The sequence below is a fragment of the Parasteatoda tepidariorum genome, chromosome 9 (genome assembly GCF_043381705.1).
Source record: "Parasteatoda tepidariorum isolate YZ-2023 chromosome 9, CAS_Ptep_4.0, whole genome shotgun sequence".
NCBI classification, from domain to species: Eukaryota; Metazoa; Arthropoda; class Arachnida; order Araneae; family Theridiidae; genus Parasteatoda; species Parasteatoda tepidariorum.
The window spans coordinates 78927595-78948895 of record NC_092212.1 but is presented as its reverse complement, the minus strand read 5'-3'; the positions used below and the strand labels follow the sequence as shown (position 1 = coordinate 78948895).

The 21301-nt window shown below is 31.2% G+C and overlaps 2 protein-coding genes across 2 annotated transcripts in view; one reads left to right on the top strand and one right to left on the bottom strand.

The window, feature by feature from the left end:
* Positions 1-21301, bottom strand: part of LOC122270739 (probable serine/threonine-protein kinase DDB_G0282963) — a 582082-nt gene that overhangs the window by 326523 nt on the left and 234258 nt on the right. The window lies entirely within an intron of this gene.
* On the top strand, positions 320-19986 carry LOC107442331 (cilia- and flagella-associated protein 161-like). The gene is made up of 7 exons (XM_071185587.1): positions 320-454; positions 5072-5161; positions 6629-6855; positions 9464-9545; positions 14941-15123; positions 16631-16704; positions 19703-19986. Exons 1-7 carry the CDS (start codon positions 323-325, stop codon positions 19857-19859), a joined length of 945 nt encoding a protein of 314 aa, XP_071041688.1. The 5' UTR covers positions 320-322; the 3' UTR covers positions 19860-19986.

The window sequence follows — 21301 nt, the reverse complement described above, 5'->3', positions numbered from 1 at the left end:
TAAACGAATACTAACTATAATTAATTCGGAAAATAATCCAAAAGCATTATACTGATCCTGAGCCTTATTGTACTGGTTCGTTATACACTAATAAAAATGACTGCAATTACATTGAAAAATTATCTTAATTTTAATATTTGTTATAATAATAACATTAATATTCTTTTCTTACTTATATTATTTATTGAATTATTGTATTATTTTAGATTCGAAAGAAAAGAATTATTTTAGATCCGAAAGTCATAAATCTTATTAAATTTCCAATGACAAATTTATCATTCGTAAGTTTTTTTTAAATTTTATTATTTTCACAGAATTCAGCATGAGTTACAGAAACGAACATATGAAAGAAACAGGCGGTAACAGGAAAAAAAGATTTGAAAATGAGAAAAAAGGATATAGTGATCCCACAGTTTTGGTTGGGCAGTGGTTCGAAGAACGTGCTCGCAAAGAGGTGATTTTTATTTATTTATTTTGGATTTCTTTTTATTTTTTGAGAGAAACCTATAGATAAATCAAAATTTAAAGATAAGATTTATGGATTTTATTAGATTTTACTAGGACAGATTGTTAAATTTTGACTTAATTTAGTAGATAATTTATCCTTTGATAATGCAAATTAATTTTATTTCGAGATAACAGCACGGTATTTTGTAATAGGATTCGAAAAAAAAAGCTTGTCAACATTCTCAGCGTTCTGCTAAACCAAATACTGTCTGATAAGTTTAGTCCAATAGGTTCGCAACAATGCAGTAGCATAAGTTTGTACAAAGCTGATAAGGTAAGAGTGTTAACTGATTACGAATATGAAGTCTCATTCGCTAAGCTAAATCTGATTAGTCTAGTATAATGGTTTTACAAAAAATAAATTGACAATATTTTACTATCAATGTATTTAAAATATTTACTATGGAGATTCCTGTTTGCGAGCTAAATAAAGTCATAAAAGTTTAAATTCGGATACAAAGAATTTTATCACTGATAAAAGTGAGTGAAAATTAATAAAGATAAAATTGGATAAAAAAAAGGTAAAAAGGATTGAAAATAAATTATATATTTATAAAAAAAAAATGAACATCTGTTGTATATTTTTTCACGCATTGAAAGTGGTTCAGTGAACGTTTTTGAAATATCTGCGATTGATACAAAAGTTTAAAAAGTGGTAGCAAAACTACTCAGTTTCCGCTCTGCTTTTCGAAGAAATTATTCATTAGTGATTACCAAGATTATATATGATTCAATATATTTGTAATCAGTACTACAATTGTTTGTCCGCATATTTGCTTTAAATTGAAGTTATAACGGCATACCTGCCAACTCTCACTCTTTCCAAGAATGGATTTTCAGAGTGGTTGTAAAACAATAAACGAAAAACAATCTGACTCAAAAATTTATTTTTATTTTGATCCCATTGAAATTCGTGTGCAAGAATTATTATGCTTATATATATTTATTGAAATTATTTATACTTAGTGGTGGAGAAACTCACTTATAATTATCGTTATAATTCAAAAAGTTAATTGGAATAACATGAGTATTGCTACCACTTTAAATATGAAAATAAAATCTTCCGGAAAATCCGGAAGAGTTGGCAGATATGTAACTGTAGTGACGAGTTTGCACCAACTTTATTGAAATTTTTCTTTCCACTTCTTTTTAAAATTTTTAATTTATGACAGTTGTAATGCATTTTAGCGAGGAGTAGCTTCTGCGCGGCCCAGGTGCCCAATTTTTTATAAATAAATAAAGAAAGCGAAGAGTAGCTTTACCAGCATGTTTGCCACATCAATGTATTTTACCTTACTTTATGTAATTTAATGATGAATGGGATAGGTGCTCAGTTTATTTAAATAAAGCAAGCAAAGAGTAACCCAACCCCTTGTGGGTCTGATCAGGGCGAGGTAAATACGAGTAATTTTTAGTGTAGAGAGCAACCCGGTACGAGTGGTAATAATCAGGACGATCGGGACTTTAACACGTTCACGCCAGGAAAAGAGAAAATACTGGTAGAAGAACTATTTCAATATCAGATAATATTCGGGAGGAGTTAATCTATTCTCAACAACAACAATTCACAGTAGGGAAATTTATCACGGCGAAGAAGCAATTCAATATAAAAATTACATCCGTTGAAAACAATTGATGGGTATGGAGTTTTATTATTCCCGGAAAAAAAACTAAAAAAATGAAATTTATTGTTACCAGTTTTTACTCTGGTGCGCTGCCAAGATGAGACAATCTAGCGTGACCCATCGGTGGGTCACCCCGCCGTGAACGCGTTAACAGAGGTGCACTTTTTTGTTAATGAAATTTTTTATGATCTTGTCTTTTCTCATCTCGAATTTTACTAATTCTTCTCATATTTTAAAAGTAGTTATTCTTCTTGTAAATATTGTTCCCCTACTTGTTAATATGTATTGTATTTTTCTATACAATCAATTATTTGTTATTACCATGGCAAAGTGCCACCTGCGCCATTTAATTGTTGCATTTCTATTGTTTTTGCTTAAGTTCTCATTACAGGATGAATGGGAAAAGGGCCAATATTGGCCTCAGGAGCCCAGCTTGATCAAACAGACCAGACCAAGACAGAGTAGCCTGCGTGCAATAAGTTAAAATAATCATAATATAATTACATGATTAATTATATGCGTTGCATAAGTAAATACCATGGTACTTCGATATTTGTTCCCACCCACTTAAAATTCTTTTTCAGAAACCGATCTTTAACCCCTTGGGGACGGATGATTCATAAAAGCATTTGTACAAAATCTGAATCAAGTTGTAATTAAATAAAAAACGGTAACTTAAATGCAATCGTTGCTAATTTGACAGACTTACTTTGCTTTTACTTTAATTATTGTTAGTTTAATCATATATATAATCAATGTTAATTCAAAGTATACCGAAATAGTTTTATTTTGAACAAAGTAATGGTGAATTAAATAAATCAAACAATTATAACTCCGCCCACAAATAAACTGCTGAAGAATTACTTTGATTACCAGTTTTATCTTTTTAACCTGGTTGATATTTAAATAAATCAAACAATTATAACTCCGCCCACAAATAAACTGCTAAAGAAATACTTTGATTACCAGTTTTATATTTTTACCCTGATTGATACGGTTTTACGCTGTCACGTATTTGTGACAGTCGGCGCGAAAGGGTTAACCCCTAGGGACGGGTGATTCAGAAAAGCATTCGTACAAAATCAGGATCAGGACGTAATTAAATAAATAACGGTAACTTAAATGCAATCGTTGCTAATTTGACAGACTTACTTTGCTTTTACTTTAATTATTGTTAGTTTAATCATATATATAATCAATGTTAATTCAAAGTATAACTAAATGGTTTTATTTTGAAGAAAGTAATGGAGAATTAAATAAATCAAACAATTATAACTCCGCCCACAAATAAACTGCTGAAGAATTACTTTGATTATCAGTTTTATCTTTTTACCCTGGTTGATTATGGTTTTATGCTGGCACGTATTTGTGACAGTCGGCACGAAAGGATTAAAGCGCCTGGATTCCTGCCATGTACTGTTGAAAAATTTTATTACTTAGATTTTAACTTCATTGCAAAATCTAAACTTCGGATTTTATGTATAAAATACCCACATTTCCCAAATGGAAATTCATGAACAAACTAATTCTAAAAATAAAAACTACAATCAGTAAAAGCAAAAAGAACGAATAATACGTTTTGTTTGTAATTAAATTTAATTTTGCCGTTGAAAGAATAACCTGAACAAATAGCTTTTTTCCTTATTAGATGCAATATTTTTTACTTCGGTAAAGCAATTTTCTAGCTCTTCACACTTTTTCCCTCTCTGTTACGAAAAATCCTGCTTTTCTCCCACCGAATTACCTTTAAGTAAGAAGTGAGAGTATATAAGGGTGGGAAAATAAGCAAGATTCGTCATGTAAGTTGCACACGTTTCTTCTGTTTTCGAATAAAAAATTGAAAGAAACGCTTAATAAAAGGGGGAAATGCTAGTGTTTAAAAAAATCATTTTAGGTATTATGCCATACTATTGACAATTGCCATGTTCCTGCTCATGTTACAAGACTAACAAACTAAAATGGAAATATTGAATTAATTCCCGTTTTTATTTTATTTTATACATTTAAAATATGTACTCCATTACTAATTATAATTACAAAAATAATTTCTATAAATTAAAAATTGCTTAAAAATAGGGTCGAGATAGCCTGGTTGGTAGGACGTTGGGCCTATGTCCAAGAGATCGTGAGTTCAATCACCGCCGGCCGAAGACAATCCGTAGTGACTGGTGCACTCAAAATTTGCTGGGGTCACAAAGTTCCTCAGCTTGTCAGTCATAACAAATTAATACCTCTAGTGGTACTGGATAGTACTGGACGCTTTGGTTCAGGTCAAAATTACGCGTATGCGAATGTGCTCTCTCTGTATAACCGACTGTGACGTATGTGGCAGAAGTCGAATTCGGGGCTAAAGATGGCGCCATAGGAAAACAAAAAGAAGCGCACCCTCAGCTTTAAAATAGGCTTGTCAGTATTGACCAGTGACATCAGACAGGTTCAGGTGATTGAACGTCCGCTTACCAACGCGGTGAACCGGGTTCGAATTCAGCGATTGCTGGTCGATACGAATTCCACACCCAGCTCGCACCGACAACAGTCAGTGCTGAAGTAAAATATCCTCAGTGGTAGACGCATCATGAAGTCGTCGGGATAACAATGGGAGGTTTTCGCGGTTTGTCTCACCATGTAACGCAAATGCTGGTTAGTTTTTATCTAAAAGTCCTGCAAATTTCTCTCAATGCTGGATCCAGGAGTTCTCTTGTCTTCTGGATTGGGTTCAAAATTACAAGGCTACGGAGTAGAACATTAGTAGTCGTAAACCCAAAATTGGGTTGGTATAAACTATAAAACAACTATAAAGCAACTACAAACTATAAAACAACAACGTAAAGAATACGGCATTCGTCTTGCTAAGTGTACTGAGCAGGTATTCAGATTTTTCTGCGTATTATTTCATTATATTATTATTTTTTAAGATTCCATACTTTCCATTTTTGTAGGCTGATTACGTGGAATTTCTTCAGAATTATGGCAATGAAAACACTCCAGTGCAAAAATTTATGAAGTATAAAACAACTTTAAATGATCCTGTGAGTATAAGAGTAAATATTCAATGAGAGATTATTGTCAATATATAGTTATATCACACTTTTTCCGAAATTGGCAAATTTTTCTCACGTCAAACAGTTTCTTAGTATTGTTTCCAGACAGAACATTTATAAGTTTTTGCAATTACCGCTAGATAATAGCATGTACAAATTCATCTTATTATCTATATGTTATTACTTTTCTTCTCTGTTCACCAGAAAATCTCCTGAAAACGCTCTCTGAAACAAACGAAAAAAATGCAGCTTGTATGCTTAAATCATGCTATTAAAATTGGCTATCAATTATAGTAAATTTTATTTTTTTAAAGATAAAGATTTTATTTATTTATTTATTTTTATTTGAATTTCTATTATATTGTTTTGTTCCTACTTAATTCCTTCAATGCAAAGCAACAAGAAATTAATTTCTGTAACTTGAAAGTTTGAAACATTTTAATAAATTGATTGCTATTAAAAATATTAATAAATAATTCTGACGTAAAATTCAAATTTCATTTCAAAAGAAATACATAAATTAAGTTGCACTGTTTAAAAATGTGAATTCGGTTGGATTATAATATCGCTTAAATTTGCCGTAACTTAAAAATGGTGCTGAATTAAGTCTTGTTAGTGTATATCCTAACTTGACAACTGTTCAACATAACTCCTAATTACGGTTAACATGACTGTTCAAATTGCTAATTTCCCTTAATTACAATTAACCTAACTATTCAATTTAATTCCTAATTACTCCTAATTACATTTAACCAAACTTTTCAATTTTACTCCTAATTAGGATTAACCTAACTGTTAAATTTAATTCCTAATTAAAGTTAACCTAACTGTTCGACTTAACTTCTAATTACGGTAAACATAACTGTTCAATATAATTCCTAATTTCGATTAACATAAATATTAAAATTAACTCGTAATTATGGTTAACCTAACAGTTCAATTTAATTTCTAATTGCAGTTTATTTCACTGTTAAATATATTTCCTAATTATAGTTAACCTAACTGTTAAATTTATCTTTTAATTACGGTTAATCTAATAGTTAAATTCAGTTCCTAATTACGGTTAATCTAATAGTTAAATTCAGCTCCTAATTACGGGTAGTCTAACTGTTAAACTTCTAACTCTTAATTATGTCTAACCTAACAGCTCAATTTAACTCCTAATTTCGATTTGCCTAACTGTTCAGTTTAACTCCTAACTACGGTTAACCTAATTATTTAATTTAACTCATAATTTCTGTTAACCTAACAATTCAATTTAACTCCTAATTACGGTTGCAGCAAGAGTGCAAGGTGTAGCAACTCAAAATGCATGTATATTAATACTATATTGATACATTTAATACTATATTGATACTATTAATACTATATTGATACTATTTCATTCAACTAATTTTTCTCAGAATGTATTTGTTTCATTGTTATATCCAAAGATATGATGAATTGATATTTCAGACCAGTTTAACTGAATCAAGGGACGGTTACTTGCACAATAAAGATGCCGTCAATATCTGTTGGTGCACAAAATTATCAACTTCAAAGTCTTCACAGAAACAACATGTATATTTATCGGCCTTACCATTTGAGATAAAGGGGGCTGGAGACTTCGTTGTACCATGCATAGCTACGGCTGTGACGGCCAAAAATGGCAATATTGCAAGGTGCACATTTTATATTTGTCGGTAAGTTAATTACAATTTTTTTTTATAAAAATAACTAGCTAAATCCAGCGAAGTAATGACCGCTTAAATATTCGAGCAAGAAATAATTAGAATCTCTATGTTGTTGTTGCAGTTCATTTACGCAGCACTAGAGCTATACAATGGGCTATTGGCGACGGTCTGGGAAGCATCCCTGAGGATGATCCGAAGACATGCCATCACAATTTTGATCCTCTGCAGAGGGGATGGGACCCCAGCTTCGGTAGCCCGACGACCTGCAAGCGAAATCGAGCACTTTACGGTAGAACAGTTTAATGCGGACGAATACCGCATGACCTCGGTCCCTACGCAGACTGATCCAAGTAGTCACCCTGACTTCGGTGATCTGCTGGGAACCGTGTCTTAACGATCAGTTCACTGCGGGACTAGAATCTTTAGAAATGATAAATTAAATAATTTACTGTATGATTGTTGCGTCATGGCTAGAAATGAAAATATTTCATATAGCGTATTATTTCTATGTAATATTAATAACTAACTATTATAATTGCTGTTATAATAGTTAGCTTCCAGTACTGCAACCCTAGATATAAACCAAATTGCACCCTACTAGTAATGTTCTTGCTAATGAACAATATGATTTTATTTTGTTTTACAACGTAGTTGAATAGCCGATACATTTTTAGGTTTACTACTACCAATGTTCAACTCCATAGCCTTGTAATTTTGAATCCAATCCAAAAGATAAGGGAACTCCTGGATCAAGTATTGGGAGAAATTTGCCTTCTTGGAGGATGAAACTAACCAGCATTAACGTTGAATAGAGAAAAACACCACGATAACCTCACAGGGTTAGCCTGACAGAAAGGGAACTCTCACCCATGATCCGTCTACCAATGACGATATTTTACGTTCCCACTGTGGTTGATAAGAGCCGGGTACGGAATTCGTATCGACTAGCAATCACTGGCATTCGAACCCAGTGCACCTCATTGGAAGGTGAGTGCTCTATCACCGTGGATAGCACAATATGATTATCAACTTATATTTTATCATCATTTAATTCACTATCAAATTATGATCTGATCGCTTTTACTGAAAGCTACTCCAACCTCCTCACCTACTTCCACTGTTAATTTCGCCATTTTGTCTCAGTCGCCATCCCAAATGAAAGAGTGAATACAGGTACTCTGAAAAACCTCATATCAAGTCATGCCATAGTTTCGATATCAAAATAAGATATCAATCTGAAACGAATAATTTGCATTTCAATGATCAGACCGATTCTCACTTATGCATCATCAGCATGGAACAACATATGAAGAAACTCTCAAAAAACATATGAAGAAACTTGTCGCATTTGTAACTAAATTTCTAAGAAAGATAACGAGTTCAAGATGGTTCAAACGAAACTAAGACCTCCGTAAAGATCTTGAAAAAGACAGATTTGGCAAACATGTCGCCAAAGTTCTTTGACATAACGATTTATTTCAGTACGGCAAACTTTAATGAATTATTTCAGTACGAGAATGTAGAGACATGTACTACATTCTATCTACACTTTTGTACTGAATCCATCTATCTACACTATGGTACTGAATTCGCATCGACCAACCGCACTGCTGGCTATAAATACCTTTAGTGGTAGACGGAACATGGAATAGAGTCCCTTTGCCGTGAGGTTAACTGGTAAAATGGTAGAAATCATATAAATCTCGGTGCGCTGCCGCGAAGCGGCATTAACCGATTCATCTGTAGTAGTAATTCGATGATGAGGTGTAGTGAGGTGGAATGGAGATGGGGGGAAGAGGTGGTGCTTAGCACCAAAAATCGAGAGAGTATTTCGTGTGTTAGGGCTGCGTCATATCCCTAAGGAAAAAGGCAGTTATTGGGCTAAATTTAGTGTTGTCGTCAATTAATTCAATATCTAGGAGTGAGTTAAAATTGCTGGTGGTACAGGTTTTTGCTTCATCGTAGAAATTTTGGTTTAAATTTTTTATATAGACGTTGATGTCATCAATTTTAAGATCCCTTTTTATACTATTATTGCTAATGCATNTCCAAATTGAATTATCACTATTGTTCAGACTTTCGAGTTTCTCATTCCATAGGCTGAGGTTAACTGCAGAGATGCCAACTTGCTCCAGACAGCAAATATATATTTTAAAGTGGTAGTTTATCAATTGTGGTTCTTGGTTTAATAAATTCAATTTAGCGGATTTTTATCCACCACTATTTTTAAATAATTCGTAGGCCTATAAAATTCACCACTTCTGATTACTTTTCTAATGCTATACCTTTTAAAAAGCAGGCATAAATGTTCAAATATTTGCAAAATATACTCTGAAGTTATTTATCGTTTTTTTTAAAAATTATTTTGGCATGTCCGGAGCAGTTGGCAATCTTTATGTAACACAAATACATCTTAGTTTCATCTAAAAGACCACCACGCAAAAGTTTCCCCAATACATGATCCTGGAGTTCCCTTGTCTTCTGCGTTGGAGTTCAAAATTACAGGGCTTCGAAGTTGAGCATGGGTAGCCGTAAACTAAAAATTGGGTCGGCTGTTCGACGATGATTAGAAGAAAACATTATATGCCATGTTGAATTATATTTGATTTATTTTCAGTGCTAATACGGCCGTTCCAGACAACGTACCCATAATGTACAATGAATGCGTACGGATTGTCACAACAGGAAATACAGGTGGGGTAAGTAAAACGTACTGTCTTTATTTGAATTTTCAGTGTTAAAATACTGATGTAACATATTTATACATATTATTGAAAGGTTTTAACATTTATTGACACTGCTTATAGTGCCAGAAGCCTACCACAAAAATCTGAAAAGTTGTCGCCAAATTATATTTAAATCGCTTCGCTTCCGAGACTATCCCCTGCTAACATCTCAGTTTGAGCCGTGATGGCTCAGGGGATAGAGCGTTCGCCTTCCAATGAGGTGAACCATCACCTCCTACATCAAAAAGCCTCCACATTGTCTTTTATAAGTAGTCCGCGCAGACTATTTAAAAAGTGAACCAGTAGTGCGCATGAACCCAAAACCTTACAATTATAACAATTTATAAAAGTAATTGAGAGAAATTCATCATATACATTTGAGAATTGAAGCTGTAGTGGTTGACAAGTGAATAAGGCAAACCAATAATATTCATAAATAAAAAAAAATTTTAGTCATATATTTGCTACCACTTTCTTATTTTAACTGGATTTTGTATTAAGTGACTCGTTCGGAAAGTGGATATCCTTCACAGTGGTCTGATCGGACTACCTACAAAAAACCGTGTGGAGGCTTTCAGTTATAGGAGGTGTTGGATGGACCGAGATCAAGTTCCAGCGATGGCAGATCGATACAAATTCCACATCCGGCTTGCACCGACCACAGTGCTGACGTAAAATATCCTCAGGGGCAGACGGATCATGAGTGAGAATCCCCTTGCCGTCAGGCTAACCGTGGGAGGTTTTCGTGATCTTCCACTCCATGTAACGCGAATGCGGATTAGTTCCATTGAAGTAATCCCAGAAGGCAATTTCTCCCAATACTTGATTCAGGAGTACCCTTGTCTTTTGGATTGGGTTCAAAATTACAAGGTTACGGAGTTGAACAGTAGTAGTCGTAAATCCAAAAATTGGGTCTGCTGTTCAGCGATGGCTATAAAAGTATAAAATATAACTTCTCAGCTTACTATAAATGGCTGAAAGCTTTTGCGTTAAGTTATAAAAAATCGAAGATTAGGCTTAGATTTTACTCAAACTACCATTAGCTTTAAGTATGCTTGCAGGAATTTTAAGTGATCCATAAAATAATCTGCAGTATCTTTACCCCACTCTCGAATAAATTACTAGAAAAATTGTTTGAATAGCCTTCTTTGATTTCTACCCCACTCTCAAGTAAATTACTAGAAAAATTTTTTGAATACACTTCTTTGATTTTTACCCCATTCTCGATTAAATTACTAGAAAAATACCCTTCTTTGATTTTTACCCCACTCAAATAAATTACTAGAAAAATTGTTTGAATACCCTTCTTTGATTTTTACCCCACTCTCGATTAAATTACTAGAAAAATTGTTTGACTACTCTTATTTGATTTTTACCCCACTCTCAAATAAATTACTAGAAAAATTGTTTGAATACCCCTATTTGATTTTTACCTTGAGAGGGATCCTCTTATTTTTCAGTCACTACATTTTTATTCTGTTCTTTGCACAAGATCAGATTGCTAAAATATATTAAAAGTTTTGTTTTGGAAATTAAATAAAATGAATTAGTTATTTGAAACTTCAAAAAAAAATCTGTTCAATTCCTATAACCATGTAGAGAATTTGAATTAATTATAAATGTACCGAGTATTCGAAATTCAGAAGAAACAATAACGAAATCGAATGGTCTGATAAAAATAAAAATTTTCGCAACTTGCACAGAAGCTTGAATTGGATTGACAAGTTAAAGTCATGGAAATTAAATAAATTGAATTGATTATTTGAAACTACAAAAAAAGGCTTAGGTTTGACTCACTAACAAAATCATTTGAAATTAAATGTTCGAACTTAAATTTTCAACTATTTTAAATAGTTGGGACAATACCTGAGAAAAACTGGATACGTTCGCGAATCTGAATCAATACCGTATTTATTTATATTAAATTTTCAAAATTATAGCCACCAGTAAAATTTAAATATTTAAATTATTAAGTAATCAAACACCAATAAATGGTTATATTAATATTAAAATGTATGTCAAAGTACTTAAAAAATCGCTCGTGTGGCTCAAACGCAGCCACGCAGAGTGAATGCATGTAGGTAGTAAGTTACTTCTCTTATTGGGGAACATATTTTCCGCTGGTAGCATAATTTAAACGTAAACATGATTATTGCTTTCTTACACTGTTAAGTTATTTTGTCCACCAACTCATTCTGAAGTATCACTTTGTTTTAGCTATCTGGTAATGAGCCATTTAAAGTATTTGCAAAATTGACTTAAATTCTGCAAGTTGTAACTCTCTCACTTTGTAAAATATTTTACGTAAAGCATCCCAGTTTTCATCCCTCACAAAACTGTTAAAGGTAACTCACCTAAATAGAATGCAATATTTTCTGAAAGCGGGACGGAAAAGAGAAAATACTGGTAGAAGAACTATTTCAATATTGGATAATATTCGGTAGGAATTAATCTATTCTCAACAATACAATTCACTGTAAGGAAATTTATCACGGAGAAGAAGCAATTCAGTATAAAAATTGCATCCGTTAAAAACAATTGGTAGTTATGGAGTTTTATTATTTCCGGAAAAAAATTAAAAAATGAAATTTATTTGTCACCAGTTTTTACTCCGGTGCGCCACCCGATGAGACAATCTAGCGTGACCCACCGGTGGGTCACCCCGGCGTGAACGTGTTAAAGTTTTAGCAAAATTGACATAAATTCTGCAAGTTTAATCCTCTCTCACTTTGTAAAATATTTTACGTAAAGCATCCCAGTTTTCATCCCTCACAAAACTGTTAAAGGTAACTCGCCTAAATAGAAAGCAATTTTTTTCGATTATGCTAAATTTTTAGATTTTGATCTTCATTCCTTTCAAATACTTATTAATGTTGACTGGATATAATTTTCATTTAATGTAAAGCAATTAACTAGTTTTATTTTTAAGTTTCTATATTCTTTATAAAAATAACTGCATTATCAACCTTAATTGATTTGGAAAAAATTTCTACGAAAGTGGTTTAACCTGGCAACCCTTTTTTTCGGACATAGTATCTCCCTACAAGAAATCATTTTCTAAAACAAAAAATCATTATTTTCTCTTCCAAATTATAGTTATCGTAAAATATTCGCCTCTAAATATTTCTACTTCAAATAATTTTCCTGTTATCATAAATCTCCTGCAATCATAAATATTCCGTTAATTCAAAATCAGAAAATAATGATTCTCTTGTAAAAAACGTAGTTTTTTCTTGTTGAAAGCTTTTCGGAAAAATCTTAATAATTCTCCTGTAATCATAATTATTTTATTAATTCTGATAAAAGTTTTCGCTAAATTGACTTAAATCAACTTAAAAAATTAATAAATCACTTTGACGCATAATTACTTAAAAACCGAAGATCGCATTTAATTTTCATATCAAAATTATAGTTATTGTAAAAAATTCGCCTTTAAATAATTTTCCTGTTATCATAATTCTTCTGCAATCATAAATTTTCCGTTAATTCAAATTCACAAAATAATGATGCTCCGGTAAAAAGCGTAGTTTTTTTTGTTGAAAGCTTTTCGGAAAAATCTTAATAATTCTCCTGTAATCATAATTATTTCATTAATTCTGATGAAAGTTTTCGCTAAAATGACTTAAATCAACTTAAAAAATTAATAAATCTTTTTGAAGCATAATTACTTAAAAACCGAAGATCGCATTTAATTATCATATCAAAATTATAGTTATCGTAAAAAATTCGCCCATAAATATTTCTACTGCAAATAATTTTCCTGTTATCATAATTTTCCTGCAATCATAAATTTTTCGTTAATTCAAATTCAGAAAATAATGATGCTCCGGTAAAGCGTAGTTTTTTTGTTAGAAGCTAGTCGGAAAATCTTAATAGTTCTGTTAATAATTCTCCTGTAATCATAATTCTCTCATTAGTTCTGATAAACGTTTTCGCTAAAATGACTGAAATCAAGCTAAAAAAAAAAAAAATAAATAAATTTCTTTGACACATAACTACTTAAAAACCGAAGATCGCATTATAACATTTGCCCATCATAATGTTCCTCAAGCAAATTTTTTGAAATTTGCATTTTTTCATATTTAAAATCCAATAAGTTTTTTTTTCGCCTTATGGGTATAAGAATCACGTGCATTGAAAATTTTCTGAAACAGCTTGACAAAAACAGTAATTTTTTTTAATATACAAAAAAAACCTAACATTAAAAAATTAATTCTTTGGTTTTTTAAAGAAATGGTTATAATTTCTTTATCTTTTCCTTTTCTTTTTTTTTCTTTTGAAAATCTATTATTACATCTAATGACAAAGTGACTATAGAATGCTTATTTTTAAGTACATTCTACATTTAAAATTCAATCAACACTGCTTTTAAATAAAAATCTAATTTTTTTATATAAGGAATAAAAATGTTTTATTATTGCTGTACAAAATAGCTGTTTGGAATCTGAACTCAGAATTTCCTTAAATTGTACATATTTCCTATTACTTACACATTAGAAGTCAAATCAACACTGCTTTTCAATAACTATCTCACGTTTATTGTAAGAAACTAAAATTATATTAATATTTATGCTTAATAACTTTTCCTGCAATCTGAACTCAGAACTCTCGTTTGAATATTGTTGAACATAGTTCGTAGTTTAATGAGTACTACTTTTCAATAAGAATCTTATATTTTGTGAAAGAATGTATGAAAATTTGTAATTTCTCTGCTAAATAGCTGTTCTTGCAATCTTAACCCAGAACTCCGATGATTATCACATTAGTAGTTTAATTACTATTGCTTTTCAATAAGAATCTTATATTTTGTGTAAGAATCTATGAAAATTTGTAATTTCCATACAAAATACCTGTTCCTGCAATCTTAACACATAATCCCGATGATTATCACAGATGTAGTTTAATCAGTATTGCTTTTCAATAAGAATCTTATACTTTGTGTAAGAATCTATTAAAATTTATAACTTCTCTGCTAAATAGCTGTTCTTGCAATCTTAACCCAGAACTCCGATGATTATCACATTAGTAGTTTAATCACTATTGCTTTTCAATAAGAATCTTATATTTTGTGTAAGAATCTATGAAAATTCATAACTTCTATACTAAATAGCAGTTCTTGCAATCATAACCCAGAATTCCGATGATTATCACATATGTAGTTTAATCAGCACTGCTTTTCAATAAGAATCTTATATTTTGTAAGAATCAATTACAATCTGGAACTTTCATGCTAAATAGCTGTTCTTGCAATCATAACCCAAATCTCCGATGATTATCACATTAGTAGTTTAATCACTATTGCTTTTCAATAAGAATCTTATATTTTGTGTCAGAATCTATGAAAATTTTTAATTTCTATGCAAATTAGCTATTCCTGCAATCTGAACTCAGAACTCCGATGGTTAGATCTAAAAGATCAGAACATCAAGAAACCAAGTGGGTTGAAAATCCATCACACTTGACTTTGTGGAAAATAATGAGGAGAAACACAGAAGAAAAGCCTCGACTCCGGATGGAAACAGTTTTTCGTTGTAAGCAGGATTTCGTTCCCGTAAGTTAAAACATTTTAAACAGTTTCAGACCGTAAACACAGATTTTCAGAACACACCATTAAAGTTTGTACTGTCACTGACACGAGTAACGATCGTATACTAAACAGTATTTTTAAAACTACAAGGTGCTTTCAAGAATTTCGGTAATTCGTTACATAAATAATGTAATAAATGGTTAGGATTGGTTAGTTCGGACTTTTTTTTAAAACTAGTTTACGAGGTGGCCAGGAGAGCAGCCAAAGTTTGGACCTCTTAATGTTAATTTTACTTTCTGCGTCCTTGGTCAAATCTTGAGAACTTTTCAAACAAAAATGAAACATTTTTGTACGCAATTATAAATTTTTTTAACCCAAAGATAATTCCATTCATAAGTTAACTTTCGGTAAGTATTTATTTTTATTACTTTATTTGATAATAATTAAATAATTATGAATTTTAATGTTTGTCATTTTCACACCATTTTCAATAATGTAATTTCGCATGTCAAAATACAAAATTTGTGCAAAATCAGTCAATTAGTTCCTGAGAAATCGAATTTTAAAAAAGTGGTATTTTTATTCGAATGATTTCGTTCAAATTTTGTATTTTGCTGTGTGAAATAGCATTGTTTAAAAAGATCTAAAGAAATTGTATACCTTACAATTCAATTTCATTTTGTCTTTGAATAAAATAATGAAAAATAATAAATGTTTACTGAAAACGGTTTTTTGCATGTAATTATATTTAAATAATCGAACTTAATAATTGTGTGCAAAATGTTTCCATTTTTGCTTAAAAAGTTCCCGAGATATGGCGAAATACGCAAAAAGTAATATTAACAATAAAAGGTTCAAACTTTGTCCCGCTTTCATTAAAAAAAAAAACTTTTTTCGGAGTTTCTTTTAAAATTTAAAGTAATTGTTACAATGCTTTATGCAACGCTCCTTTTGATTAATTAGTTTCATTGAAAAAGATGCTTCTGTTAAACACAAATAAGCGTGTTGAAACATCAAAATAATAATAATTCTTATAGTGACTAGTTCGTAAAACTGTAAATGATAATAATTTAGTTAGTAAAACTATTTTATTAATTTCCCATATTTTTTTCGATAAAATTCTTCTTAAATATTAAAAACTAGAATTTTTAAAAAAGGAAATAGCAAGACGAAGAAAAATGAAATATTTCATTTTTCTTAGTAAATTTTTTTAAGACCGCAAAATAGCAATCTAGCATGAGATGTGTAGCACCGTTAAAAAAGTATTTACTTGTATTATTAATTGCTTTATTGAGGTAGTCAAGTATACTTTTATCACGAATAAATTGCGTTTATTGATTTTTGAAATCATTCCTATTCGCAGTTGAAATTTTTAATTTATATAAAAAAAATATTAAATTTCTGCTGGTAGTTTCTATGAACTAGTTTTCAATTTAACTGAATGGAACATTTGCAGGGCGATGATCGTTTCAGTTGCTCACAGAAGCAAGCATGTAAAGTTCTCTAATATAACTACTTATAATTTATTTAGGTAAATACCGAATTACTTATCAGCCACGTAGCAACGGGGAATCATCTGGCTCTAGAAAAGGATCACCATTTTCAGTAAGTTCTAAGAACTTCATGAAATTTCGAAAATTTGACTTTTAACATTTTTAATTAGTTTGCATTGCTTTTATATATTAAGTTTTGAAGTTATAAACAATTAACTAGCGATATTTAAAAAAAAACGGTGCCAAGAAGAATAAAGAGCGTTAAGAATGCTAAATTAAAAATCGCAAGAAAATGAAAAGAGGTATACTGTATTATATAAAACTTTATTCGCTTAAATATAGAAGATGGTAGTCAATGTTAGCATGCGACATTGTAAACCAGACGCGCTTTAAAACGTCGACTGTATCTATCAAGAATGCGTTTAGTCATCTATCGATGCATATTGTAGAAATCTAAGGCATAAATTCAAATTCGATAAGGCCAAAATTTTTTCCATCCCTATCACATCAGCTCATCTTGATTCCTTGTTATCTTATTGCATTGCCGATTTCCTTATCAACGAGATGAGTTCCTTACCACTTTTCCATGTGGAAATGCATTTCGACCTGATTAGCCATAAACTGTCTTATTCACTGTGGTTTTCCTTAGTTTTGTTTTTTCACCTTTATTTAATTTTCCTGTTTCCTTTTAGGCTATCGCGGTATTTCTGTTTTTTTTTTTTTAATTTTAATTTTAATTTTTCTTTCGTTAAAAACTTCATGTTAAATGTTTGAAATCGCTTTCGTTTTCCTCATTCACGTCTGAATGGTCTTGAGAGCGTGCCCTGAGCGTTTAAAACATCCCAACTCTTATAACTGTCTTGACATTTTTGAAGTCCATGAAGTTTTATATTATAGATAATCACACTAAGAATTTTTTGTTCCTCAGGTTTTTAAAATCCCAATTATTCCTGATATTGCCGCCTAATTATTTCAGCTTGAAGTAGTACGGAATTTGAACAATTTTAAAACGACTTGTGTAAAGGTAAATCATGGTAGTAAGCGGAAGAAATATGTAGTCGATGTTTATTTCAGGCCTCTCAGTGGTCCGCCGAATGTTTTTCAAGTAGTTGTAAAAGTAGTCGAATAGTTGTCGTGTTTAGGTAGTCCACTTATCAAAACAGGAGAAAATGTTTCTGATTTGTCAATTACTTCAGTTCAGAAACTTTAATTCCGAATTTAATACGATAAAACTATGTAAGCAAGCAAAGAAAAAGAGAGAAAAACAAAATTTTAAATTAATATAAAACAGTATAAAATAACGGAGATAAAAGAAGGACGTTGCTCACATTTACATCTAAAATTATTTATTCGCAAAAGATTGTTGCCAAAACTTGTATGGAAAAATAAGCTACTAGGTTGGAAATTCTTAAATTAAAGCGTAACAAAGACTCAGTGGGAAATTTCAAAGTGAAGTTAAGAACCAAGCTGATTGATTGCTTGTCAGAGATTCGCCTGAAATTATATGATGATCTAGTTTAGCCCCTGATTTAGACATCTCTATATAAACATAAATTCTGGATACGTTTAATTATGATCAATTAGAGACGTAACTAATAGGGATACATTTCTATTGGGATAGAAATACGAATTGTCCAATAAGAATAGTTCTTTCGGAAATTGAACTAATGATAGAGGAACAATGATGTAGTTCAGCCCTTAATTTGGAAATCTCTTTCTAAACATAAGGCCCTGGATACGTTTAACTATGATCAGTTAGAGATGTAACTAATAGGAATACATTTCCATTGGGATAGGATTACGAATTGTCCAATAAGAATAGTGCAAACGGAAATTGAACGAATGATAGAGGAACAATGATGCAGTTCAGCCCTTAATTTGGACATCTCTAAATGAACTTAAAGCCCTGGATACGTTTAATTATGATCAATTAGATATGTAACTAATAGTAATACATTTATATTGGGATAGAAATACGAATTGTTCAATAAGAATAGTGCAAACGGAAATTGAACGAATCATAGAGGAACAATGATGTAGTTTAATCCCTAATTTGGACATCTCTTTCTAAACATAAAGCCCAGGATACGTTTAATTATGGTCAATTAGAGATCTGACTAATAGGAATACATTTCTATTGGGATAGGATTACGATTTGTCCAATAAGAATAGTGCAAACCGAAATTGAACGAATGATAGAGGAGCAATGATGTAAGGTGCTAAGGATATTAAGGTTCAGCCCTTAATTTGGACATCTCTTTCTAAACATAAAGCCCTGGATACGTTTAATTTTTATTGAAGTTTTTAATAATAATAACCCTTATTTTAAAGATATCTTTTTAATCCAAAAATTTTGGAAGTTATATAAAGATATCAAAGCTGACGACACTTCCTTTACTTTACTTGTCTAATGGAAATCCATCTATGATTAATCAGTTAGAGATGTAACTAATAGCAATATATTTCAATTGGGATAGGGATACAATTCGTCCAATAGAAATAGAGTAAACGGAAATTAAATTAATGATAGTGAATCACTGATCTAGTTCAACCCCTGATTTGAACATCTCTATAAGCCCTGGATACGTAGCTTATAATACGTAGCGACTGGATAAGCTAGGTAATCCAGGCTTTTTTATGAAAAACGTAACAACTATATAAGATTCGATAACTTTTACTTCTTCTGAAGGTTTTTATAACAATATCTTATTGAATTATTATAACAATATTTAATTGAAGTTTTTGTAACAATATTTTAAACATATTTTTTTAATCCAACAATTTTGGGCAGAACTCATTGATCGTTTGTTGGATAATGGTTGTTTTTAATCATCAAATGTAGGAGGAATTTGGTTAATTTTAATTGTAAATAAATTACTATTCCTCTAATTTCTTTTAATTCTGTTTATTTGACTAAAAGTAGTATTTATATAAATATCTACATAAATACTTCTGAAAATATTAAAAACCCCATGTAATTAGTATATTAACCTTAAACTTAACTCTTCATTTATCATAAAAGTCGAAAATTAAAATATCTTCTTTTATTAAATTCAAAATTATACACCATAGATCTCTTCAAATAATTTGAATATTAATTTCATTTTTAGGACAGCCATGGGTTTCGAATGGGAGATATCATGCAATAATTATGTCACTTCTCCATTAGTCGAAGGTTTAGAGAATATTTGGAAGATCTGCACCCCGTATCCAGAAGACTTGATCAAAGGGTTGAATTCTCGATGCATTCCTTTCCCAGGAATGTAATAAGAACATATTTACATGTTTCGTTTGATTTTCTTTGATCATAAATATCTATTTTATTCAAATAAACACAAGATATTTAATAACAAGTGTATTGATGTTAAGTGAGCAAATACCATGACTTTTACAGAGATGCTAATTATTTTTTGCCTTTGGGAGGGTCTTTTCTCCATTGGTTAGCAAACTTTATGCTTGAATATTTGATTCAAAGTTTAATAAATAAAAAAAACCATTAATATCGTCTACTACTAGATATTCACATATTTTAAACATGCATTTAAATAATTATCCAGTTTCGCACGTGTGCAATGTTATAAATAAATAGGTAGCAAAAATAAGCGAAAACTTATTATTAAGCAATTATAGCTTTACATTTTACAACACTATTTTTATTGTTCAAAAATGAGTAATTGGGTATTTGCACTTCCATGAAGTAGATCACAGATATCCACACGTGTGACCTACGACGCCAGTTGATAGTTTATAAAAGAAATGGCGAGATAAAATTGTGCCAAGTTTCTCCACATGTTTACAAATAACCATGAATTTAGTTAAATACAGCATATTGAATTTGTTAAAATATAATTCTCTCTAGTCTACCTATTGTACTTATCTTTGGAAGTAAACTTAACTTAGTACTTTAACTTTTTTAACTTATTTATTATTTGTTTATATATTTTGTAGTAACAGTATTACATTTTTGTTTTGTGCTCCTGGCGAATTCGATGCATAATTAATTTGTCTATGTTCCACATGGCTTGGTGACAGTCTTTGTGTTACTCATTAAATCCTGATTTTTTAATATGCCGTAATGCAAAAAAATAAATAAATAAATAAAATCCTATTAAAGAAGTGATTTTTATTTAACAACATGAATATTTTCTTCTGTTAGCTATTACTTGATTTTTGAGAAGAATAACAAACATTCGCTTGATGTGAAAACAGTCCTTTTTTTAAAAAAAACAGAAGAATCTCTAAGAATTCTCACAATTCCCGTGACGTATATGGCGTACTGGTTCAGATTTATAGGTAGTCCAGTCATTGCTAATATTCGAACCTAATTGACCTCATAAGGAGGCGAGCTCTCCATCATCTGAGCCACCGAGACTCAGGTCCAAATCTATAGAGGAAGATGGTTGGTAGTCAAAAAGGTTTGTTTCGTCTTTGGAAGAAAGCCTACAACTACATGTATCCTTTTACCCAAATAAGATTTTAAAAAAGAAAAAGAAAGAAGGGAAAAAAAAGAGAAGCTGCAGTAGAAGATTCTACCCACAATACCACCTGTGTGTTTGAGTTATTGTTATTGTTGTTCATTTACGTCGCACTAGAGCTGCACAATGGGCTATTGGCGATGGTCTGGGAAACATCCCTGAAGATGATCCGAATACATGCCATCACAATTTTGATCCTCTGCGGAGGGGATGGCACCCCCGCTTCGGTAGCCC